Source organism: Nyctereutes procyonoides, unplaced genomic scaffold (genome assembly GCF_905146905.1).
Source record: "Nyctereutes procyonoides isolate TBG_1078 unplaced genomic scaffold, NYPRO_anot_genome, whole genome shotgun sequence".
In the NCBI taxonomy this organism is placed as follows: Eukaryota; Metazoa; Chordata; class Mammalia; order Carnivora; family Canidae; genus Nyctereutes; species Nyctereutes procyonoides.
In genome coordinates this window covers 1,549,096-1,559,757 of record NW_026575022.1, presented here as the reverse complement: position 1 = coordinate 1,559,757, position 10,662 = coordinate 1,549,096, and the positions used below count along the sequence as shown (strand labels likewise).

The following is a 10,662-nucleotide window of genomic DNA, read 5'->3' as shown; positions in this document are numbered from 1 at the left end:
CTGAGTAAAGACTTCTGTTCCTGTTAATGCCAATAGATTTTCAGTCCCATTAAGGAAAATGGATCTTTGTTTTCATGATGTTGTAGAATGAGATGGCTGGAACCTCACAGGTAATAAGGACCAGACAAGCTGATTAAATGAAGAAAACTGTAGAGAAACAATTGATTTATGATAATGACTTTTTTGTTTGTCCAAAGACGTCTCCAAAATTAATTTTTCTCCATGGGAGCAATAGTGAAGGTATGTACAGAAAATATGCATGTGTCTTATTTCAAGCTATGAATTTTATTGTTTTATATTATTACCTCATATACACTGACCTCTCACTTACCTGTAAAGCACATCGTTAAAGCTACAAAAAAAAAAAAAAAGAAAAGAAAAAAGAAATACCACATTTTTAAACTAACAACTGGAAGAGGTAAATAGAGTATCTGTTACAGAAACATCTTACTTGACATTAGAAGGACTGGATAAGTTCTGTGTCTACCCCAGGTTTGCATTATCATTAGGGAGAAAAGTCTCAACAGCTATATACCATTTGACTCAATAGATATATTTTTTAAAGATTTTATTTATTTATTCATGAGAGACATAGAGAGAGAGGCAGAGACACAGGCAGAGGGAGAAGTAGGCTCCCTGTGGGGAGCCCGATGCAGGACTTGATCCCGGATCCAGGGATCACGCCCTCAGCCAAAGGCAGATGCTCAACCCCTGAGCCATCCAGGTCTCCCTTAATAGATATTTCTATAGGCTTTAGTTGTGTCTCTATTTGTGGAAACAGATTAATATAAATAAATCTATTTTAGTAAATCAGTCCCTAAATAATTGCATGAAAACTGATTTTCAAAATTTAATTATCATGTAACTACCAAAAATAGTTTCCTCATGAAGAAAAAATTGCAGAGATCTCTTTTTGGTAGTAAACATTTTTAATATTGCAAGCAGTCTTGCATATATAGAAATTAAACTTTATATTTTTTCATATGTCAAGGTCTCCTAAAGTCAGTCAAAAATCCAATTTCCTTCTAGTTGAGATTAATAAGTGAAAGACACAGAGGTAGCTTTTCTTCACAATGACACCAGGGTCATACCTACTGGTGAGCTTGACTCAAACAGTGAGCTAGGAGGATGGGGGGGTTTGGGGGGGTGTGGGGGTGTGTGTGGGGGTTGGGTTTGCAGGTCATCCCAAACAATGAAATTAAACAGTCCAGTCAGTCATAATGTTGGATATTTTTAAATACACATTTTGAATTATTTACAGGAATTTTTTTAACTTTTACTTTATTTTGAATGGTATGGCGCTAAGGCTTTATAAATACAACCATAAAACACAAGATAAAATTAAAACTAAATAGAGAAATGAGATAAATCCATGAAAGTATTGGACTAAATTTTTACCCACGATGTGAGATATACCCAAAATATTTTAATTTCTGTTCCTTCAAAATCAGTTTTGAAATATAGATTATGATTTACATTTGTGTTATTCATATGCCTCTTCCCAATGCCCAAGTGGTAAATGGTCAAGTGGTAAATCTTCTTACATGAAAGGAAAAAATTGAATGAGCAAAACAGTGGTCAACGTAAACAGAGCTCATATATTATCTCAGAAGAAAACCGATGTTGTAAATAAATGGCCATTTATTGGCCAATATTCTTTACATAAATAGACAATGGTAATTTTCAGGTAGTATCTCTGCGAGCACAATGGAATTTTTTAAAAGTCATTTTTCTATAGAGGAGTGAAATCCCAGAATGAGAATACCTTGGAAAAGGAAATGAGGAACAGGGGATTAGAAGGAACCTTGGATATCAGGTCATGACCAGTTTATCTCCCTCCACATAGAGATGGGAAAATCAAGCCCCAGAGAGAGATAAGCACAGGTGTTTGGACTTTTAAACATTTAAAAAAGATTTTATGTATTTATTCATGGGAGACACAGGCAGAGGGAGAAGCAGGCTCCCTACGGGGAGCCCCATGCGGGGAGCGCCATGCGGGACTCGATCCCGGGACCCCGGCGTCACGACCTGAGCCGAAGGCAGACGCTCAACCGCTGAGTCACCCATTCTTTTAATTTTCTGAGTTCCAGAAAACATCACAGTAGACGCAGAGCCCAGGCCCCTGCCGTTGGGTGGGGTCACCCCCCCCGGCCACACGGGTCTAGAGCCCTGGCAAGGCGCCTCGTGAAATAACAACGTCTTGGCTAGATTGTGTTAAATCAGATGCATCTTAAAAGGAATTCCACTTATTTCCTTTTACCCTCTAGTGTGGCTATTGGGAAACTCGGAATTGCCCCCGCGGCTCAGCGACGTCGGTGCGGGACGGAGGGCCCCGCGCAGCAGCTCACAGCAAGGCCCCCCCACCTCCCCCTCCGCCTTGGCGCTGCAGCCTGGAGGGGTCGAGCGGGGTCGGGCTGGGGCGGGGCCGGGCCGGGGGCGGGGCGGGGCCAGGGTCGGGCAGGATCAGGTGGGGGTCAGGCGGGGTCAGGCGGGGCACCTGCTGCGCAGCCTCCCCCCCCCCCCCGACGCAGGTTTCCGGGGCGCGGGCCTCGCTACGTCTGGTTAGTTCACCGCGGGGGGGGGGTGCAGTGCTCGCGGCGGGTGAAGAACGCCTCCCCTCGTTTCCTTCACAGACTATTTAATGTAACTGGAAAGGGGCCTTGGATCCAGTCGCACCCTGACTCGACTAAGGGCAGCGAGCCCGGGTGGCTCCTCGCTCAGCCTGGAAGGAGCCAGAACCTTCTAGGCCCTGCCGCTGAGTCAGATTTGCCTCGTCCTCTTAAGGTAGGTGCGAGGGAAGCAGGATCATCCGACAACTCATAAACCCGTCCTGGTGACCTTCACCGTGTAGTACGGAGCGCACTGTGTGCCCACACACGCCCACGCGCCCACGCGCGCCCACATGCACACCGTGTAGTACTGTGTGCCCACACACGCCCACGCGCCCACGCGCGCCCACATGCACACACGCGCCCACGCGCCCCCACATGCACACACGCGCGCCCACATGCACACACGCGCCCACATGCACACACGCGCCCACGTGCACCCGCGCGCCCACGCGCCCCCACATGCACACACGCGCCCACGTGCACCCGCGCGCCCACGCGCCCCCATATGCACACACGCGCCCACGTGCACACACGCGCCCACGTGCACACACGCGCCCACACGTGCCCACATGCACACACGCGCCCACGTGCACACACGCGCCCACACGTGCCCACATGCACACACGCGCCCACGCGCCCCCACATGCACACACGCGCGCCCACATGCACACACGCGCCCACATGCACACACGCGCCCACGTGCACCCGCGCGCCCACGCGCCCCCACATGCACACACGCGCGCCCACATGCACACACGCGCCCACATGCACACACGCGCCCACGTGCACCCGCGCGCCCACGCGCCCCCACATGCACACACGCGCCCACGTGCACCCGCGCGCCCACGCGCCCCCATATGCACACACGCGCCCACGTGCACACACGCGCCCACGTGCACACACGCGCCCACACGTGCCCACATGCACACACGCGCCCACGTGCACACACGCGCCCACACGTGCCCACATGCACACACGCGCCCACGTGCACCCGCGCGCCCACGTGCACACACGCGCCCACGCGTGCCCACATGCACACACGCGCCCACATGCACCCGCGCGCCCACGCGTGCCCACATGCACACACGCGCCCACATGCACACACGCGCCCCCACATGCACACACGCGCCCACGTGCAACCGCGCGCCCACGCGCGCCCACATGCACACACACGCCCCCACGTGCACACACACGCCCCCACATGCACACACATGCCCACATGCACACACGCGCCCACGTGCACCCGCGCGCCCACATGCACCCGCGCGCCCACACGTGCCCACATGCACACACGCGCCCACATGCACACACGCGACCCCACATGCACACACGCGCCCACGTGCAACCGCGCGCCCACGTGCAACCGCGCGCCCACGCGCGCCTACATGCACACACACGCCCCCACGTGCACACACGCGCCCCCACATGCACACACGCGCCCACATGCACACACGCGCCCACGTGCACCCGCGCGCCCACGCGTGCCCACATGCACACACGCGCGCCCACATGCACACACACGCCCCCACGTGCACACACGCGCCCCCACATGCACACACGCGCCCACATGCACACACGCGCCCACGTGCACCCGCGCGCCCACTTGCACACACGCGCCCACGCCCACGTGCACCGCGCGCCCACTTGCACACACGCGCCCCACGTGCACACACCCGCGCGCCCACATGCACACACGCGCCCCCACGTGCACCCGCGCGCCCACGTGCACCCACGCGCCGTCTCGCAGGCAGTTAGCCGTGGTCGCGGGGCGGGGACCTGCGGACCGCGGGGCGGGGACGAGCCGGCAGCAGAGCCTGCGGGCCCCGGGAGCGGAGCCCCGGACTCCCGCCTTCTGTCCCCGCTCCCGGCTCGGCGACTTCGCCAATCGCGGAAGACGGCGCCTCGTCCCGGGACCGCGGCGGCGCGGTGGGGCGACCGAGTGGCTCCGCCGCGCGCACGTTTTCGCGTCGCCGTCGTGGTCGTTCCGGGAGCCGCGCTGCCGCCCGCGCTTTGACGTCGTGGTGCCCGCGAGGGGCGAGGTGGCCGCGGGGTCCCTTCCGTGTGCTCCTTAACCGGCTGCACGAAGCTGACCGATTCGGCTCTGCGCGGGAAGATGGAAGGGCCTCGTCCCACCCCGGGCGCCCCAGGCCCCGACGGCCCCGTGCCCCGGGCAGGGGAGGGCCGTGGCGAGGCGCGGGGCGGGAAGCCGCTGTCCCCGCGGCCGGGCTGCGCGGTGGCCGTCGCGGGGCGCCCGGGCTGCCCCCCGCCCCGTCTCAGTGCCCCCCCATCCGGCTGTGACGCTTCCGGTCTCCAGCCCCCCCCCCCCCCCGCTGGAAGGGGCGCCCTGTTCGCTGCGGGATTCCGGCAGTGCGCGAGCACCCGCAGCCCCGCTCCACTCGGGGTCCCCCTCCGGCCCCCCACCCCAAGCTCAGGTCCTGCGTGGGGGAGAAGCGGGCCTGTTACCGGCGCCTACGGGACGGTCCACAGGCCACCGAGCCGGGGCCCCCCAGGTCCCTGCCCCCCGCGCGAGGACGGGCGCGCTGCTGGGGGGCGACGGCGGAGGTGCCAGCGCGGACCCGAAACGGGCCCGCAAGGTGCGCGCGCTAACACGGAGGGGGGAGGCGGCAGCTGTAGCCCTGGGGTCAGTGCCTCTGGCCCCGACTTGCCATCGACGCCACGGACGCCTGTGGCCGCCCGCCTCTGGCAAGGCCCGAAAGTCCTGGTGCACTTAGGCGCTTCAGGTTTCTCATAAGCGCTTTCTTCAAAGCAGTGGCCTGATTTGCTCTGTGAGTTTTGTCAAGTGCGTATCATATCAAAGGAGAAGGGTCTGCCAAAGCCTTTCTTGGCCGCAGAAAGGGGAGCTCTGTTTGAAGAAAGTCAAGTTACACTGACGGGCTCCCACTGGGAAGATGAAAGGAATGGCTGGATTTCCTGCGACTCTGTTGTTGTTGTTTGTGTCGCTCAAACATTTTAATCAACATGAAAGGACTCGGTTGCCTGGTGAGAGCAGTGCAATTTGAGAAAGCCATTTAGAAGCCGCCAAATAGATTTGCAGCTAATAAAGTCGTATTTGTCTGTGGTGTCAAAGACCAGATTTATGGGAGGTGATTAATAAAGGGCCCAAACGTCGGGCATAGGAAGATGCTCAGGAGATTATTTTTCAAATGGATTTCCCCACTGCAGGTTCTTGATACGCATTTCGTACATTTAAAGAAGCAACAAGAGAGCTTGTAAAGTCTGATTTTGGTCCAGTTACAATGCGGCTGTGAGACGATTAGGATATAGACTGGGCGAAGTCTGTGTGTGTACGCGGCCTAATGAACCAAGGAAAAGAATTTCAAATCGGAAAATTAGGAATGTTGTATAAATGATCTGGTTTTCACAACATGAAAGGATTCGTCTTAATTCATTACTGTGTATCGTTTTCCTGTTAAATTTCTGCCCGATGTGGGTAGATGTGACACGGCCTCCATACAAGTTTGATGAAGGAATGAAGGACTGGGTAGTTCAAGCACGTGTATTTTCTCAGTTTGGAATCCTTAAAGATTCTGACCACTGTAGTCGTTCTTGTGCTCTAAAAGAGAAAAAAGAAAGAAAGAAAATAATGCTATCAGTATTGTATTTATCATAATTTATAATTTCCCGTGAGGAAATGAACTACGTAGGATATTCTTATTCAGACAAAGCAGGTTTCGGTTTCCTTACTGCCAGTGCTGGGGCGAGAAGGAAGCAGGACCTCACGGTCGCTCTGTCAAGAGCCTGGAATCTGCATTCCTTCGAGAGGAAAAAAATGGGACCACGTTACTCCTCTGGATTTCTTTGTGTTTGAGTCTCATCTTTTCAGGTTCTTATGGCTTATCTCGTTTTTGTCCTGTCTTTTCTTCCTATTTTGAAAAAAAAAATGAATGCAAGGAGTTAAATTAACCATATTCCTTTTTTGGGGGGATGTGTGTGCATTTCCTTTATTCTCATTGTTGCACACCCTTCTCCACAGGAGACAGTCATAGCGTAGACCTTTCTGTTCTTATGCTCCAACAACATATGCGTGACTGTTTCACGTGCATCTGTTTTTATTTATGTAAATGGTGCTGGAATGTTTTTTTTTCTTGTTCTTACTGTTTTCACTCGTAAGGATGGTTTAAGACTTCTTCACGCCCGCTGTATAGCACGGCCCCTGCAGGGTGCACACGGGCCCTTCCTCAGTGGTGTCACGCATCTTGTGCGCAGCCTCTGGGTCCACACGACGCTCCCTCTCTCTCTGCGCGTGGGCGAGGAGCTCCTCCACACGCACACACAGAGCTGCCAGGTGAGGTCAGTATTGCACATCGCCCTCCGTGTCAGTCCCCGTTCCCACCTGCAGTCCCTGAGGAGTCTCAGGTTCCCGCAAGCCCGCCCACACTGGACGCGACCTCGGTGGCTAATTTTTGTCATTTTGGAGGGAAACTAGTACCTCGTTTCCGTGGGTGCGCTAAGGAATTCCTCGTGAGTTTGGACATCTCCTCCCGTGTCGGCCGGCCTGTTACACCACCTCCTCCGTAAATGCCGCAACGTATGCTTTGCCCCATTTTCAGTTGGGACTTCTGCGTTTCTTCATACGCAGCTCATAGCCCCGACGGCGCCCCCCCACCCCCGCCCGCCTTCGTCGTCCGGGTTCCTTCTCTCAGCACGGCCTGGGGATTCGAGCCTTGATCATTTTAGGCGATGAAAACTTCTTCTAATTCTCCATTTTTCTCCGATCTTCAGCTATGAGCGTCTTCCTTGAGCACAATCCTCACATTCGACGTGATTAGTCGGTCTGATGTTTGCAGGTGGGAGGTCGTTTCCGACCACCATGTCCTCAAGCTGTTCTTCCGAGTTACCTGTTGTCGACACGATTTTCGCACTGCGTCTGCGGGTCCCTCATGTAGTTGGCGGCGCCGCTGGCCTGGGTGTGGGGGGAGATTGCGGTGGCCCGAATAGGCCCCCCCCACCCCGCCCCACCCCCCCGCAGCCCTGCGTGGAAATCCTCACCCGCGGGGATGGTTCTAGAACGTGAGATGGTTCTAGAACCGGCTGTGAGGTGGAGCCCTTCTGAGTGGGGGCAGAGGCTTCTAAGGACACGCCCGGCACCAGCACCCGGAGGGGGCGGCCGGCTTCCCGCGCTCCGCGGCCGCTGCGACCTCACGTCCCCGCCAACGCGTAGGCCTCGGCCTGACGGCTTGACGGAGGCAACGGGCAGGTGCCAGGTGCGGACCCGAGACCCCGGGGAAGCTGCGGAGCCCGCAGAGCGCGGAGCCCCCTGCACAGAGGGAAGCGCAGCCGCACCGGGCCTCAGGCGCGAGCACCCCCCCCCCCCAAAGCTTTGCCTGCAGGACCTGACTCCTGCAGGGTTTTACCCGCAGCGCAGCCGGGAGGCGACGCTTTACGGGGCCGCCCGCCGTGGGGCGTCCAGCAGGCTGGACAGCGACGCCCGGGAGGAGGGCCGAGGCCTGCGAGTGCAGGGCGGCCCGGGCACAGCATCCCAGGGCCCGGGGCGCGGGAAGAGGGGCGCGGTCCCCCCAGGGCCTGGGGCGCGCGGGGAAGAGGGTCACGGACCCACCCCGCCCCCGCCAGGGCCGAGGCCCGCGGGCTCTGAGCAGCTGCCGCTCAGCCGGGACGGGGGCGCGTGCGGCAGCGCTGGGAGGCGCCCCTCTGGAGGAGGGGCGTGGGATTGAGAGGTTCGAATCCCGCCGCGTGCCAGAGATTAAACAGGAAACTGTGGCACCGGGTGCCTGACGGTGCCCCGGGCAGGATGGCGCCCCACGGCTGCAAGGCTGCCCTGGGGGGGGGCGGGGGCACACCTGTCGGGTCCTGTGGGATTTGGGACCGTGAGTCCCAGCCTCCGGCCAGAGAGAAAGCACAGAAGGGCCGTGGCGCCCAGCACGCCGGAGGCCTGGGCACAGGCAGGGTAAGGACAGGCACCTGGGGAGACCTGGGACCCCAGTGGGGAAATGGCTCACCTTTCCGTGAGGGCTCCCCGAGTGGCAGCAGGCTCCGGCTCCCTCCCCGGGGCCAGGGGCCACCGTGCCCCCCGGCAGGGGCCACCTCGGCAGCCGCCGCGCCCCGAGTGGAGGCTGCCGCTGCTCACACCAGCTCTGCGCCGGGTCCTGCAGGGGCATTCTTGGTAGAGCCAGCCCGGCGACCTCTCCCCGGTGTCCAGCACGGTCCCCGCAGGCGTCACGCTGCTCATCGCGCAGTGCTCCAAAGCATCGGCCTCAGTGGTGGCGGAAACAGGACCAGGTTTTCTGGGGGCGATGGGGGTGGGGGGGTGGTAATCAGGTTTAGAGGTTTGTGTTTACATTTCCTTTCTTTTTTTGAATCAGGCTCCTTTTTTCCTTTCTTTCTTTCTCTTTCTTTGGAATTAGACTTAAAGTTTCTTTGTGTGTCTGTTTTGTTTTGTTCCTTTTCGATTTTTTGGATCCCCCACCCCACCCCCCAACCGCTCCCAGGCTTATTTTAACAAACAAATCAAGACACACGTAGTTAAAGGTCCAAACAGGCCCCATTGCAAGCAATGAGGAAATCTGCAGAGGACTGACCTGTGGGAAAGAGCAGCCAAAACACGCCATCGGAGTGCACACAGCATGCACCCGAACACTCTCAGAGGCTCCAGGCCCTGGACAGTGTATGAGGCCTTCGTAGTATACTATTACCCAGAGGAGCAGGAAACAGAACAAGCTTTCAAAACACACACAAGACAGAAACTTACGCAAAATGACAAGATAGAGGAATTCTTGCCAAAAGAAAGATCAAGAAGAAACTACAGCCAGGGATTTCTCAGAACATGTCAGCAATATATCTGAACAAGAATTTAGAACAACAGCCATTAGAATATTAGCTAGGCTTGAAGAAAGCGCAGAAGACGCCAGAGAAACCTTTGCTGCAGACATAAAAGGCCTAAGAACTAATCAGGCCAAAATTTAAAAAATGCTATAACTGAGATGTAAAACCAATTGGTTGTAATGACAGCAAGGATGGAAGGAGCAAAAGAATGAATAGGTGATATAGAAGATAAAATTATGGGAAATAATGAAGCTGAAAAGAAGAGGGAAAGAAAACCGTTAGATCCTGAATATAGACACAGGGAAGTCAGTGATTCCATAAAGTGCAATAATATCCACATCATAGGGGTCCCAGAAGAAGAAAAGCAGAGAAAAAGGACCAGATGGTTTATTTAAATATAACTGAGTATTTCGCTAATCTGAGGAAGGAAACAGGCCTTCAGTTCCAAGAGGCTCTGAGAACTCGCCTCAAAATCAACAAAACCAGGTCAACAGCAAGCATATCATAGTGAAATATGCAAAATACAAAGATAAAGAGAGAATTCTGAAGGCAGCCAGGGGCAGAAGATCCTTAATCTACAAGTATAGACATATAAGGTCAGCAGGAGATATGTCCACAGAAACTTGACAGGCCAGAAAAAAGGTGGCATGATGTATTCCACATGCTAATGGGAAAAATATGCTGCCAAGAAGATTTAATTCAGCAAGGCTGTTGTTCGGATAGAAGGGGAGAGAGAGTTTCCAAGACAAGCAAAAGCCAAAGGAGTTTGTGAACACTAGATGAGTTCAGCAAGAAATATTAAAGGGGACCCTTTGAGAGGGAAAGAGAGACCAAAAGCATCAAAAGCTAGAAATGCATAGAGACAATCTACAGGAATAGCAACTTTACGGGTAATACAATGACACTAAATTCATATCTATCAATAATTACTCTGAGTATAAATGGACTAAAGGCTTCAAGCAAAAGACATAGGATACCAGAATGGTTTTAAAAAACCAAAATTTGGAATGCCTGAGTGGCTCAGGTGTTAAGCATCTGCCTTGGCTCAGGTCGTGATCCCAGGGTCGTGGGATCGAGTTCCACATCAGGATTCCCCACAGGGAGCCTGCTTCTCCCTTTGACTGTGTCTCTGCCTCTCTGTGTGTCTTTCATGAATAAATAAATAAAATCTTTAAAAAGAAAACCAAGATTCATCAATATGCTTATAAGAGACTAATTTTAGACCCAAAGTCACCTCCAGATTGAAAGG

General features: G+C 54.8%; 1 protein-coding gene across 1 annotated transcript; it reads left to right on the top strand.

Annotated features, from left to right (window-relative positions):
• The first annotated feature begins 4,725 nt into the window (after nucleotides 1–4,725).
• LOC129520910 (basic proline-rich protein-like) lies at nucleotides 4,726–5,364 on the top strand. The gene has a single exon (XM_055342149.1). The coding sequence runs from the start codon at nucleotides 4,726–4,728 to the stop codon at nucleotides 5,362–5,364; it is 639 nt and encodes a 212-aa protein (XP_055198124.1).
• The last annotated feature ends 5,298 nt before the right edge of the window (nucleotides 5,365–10,662 follow it).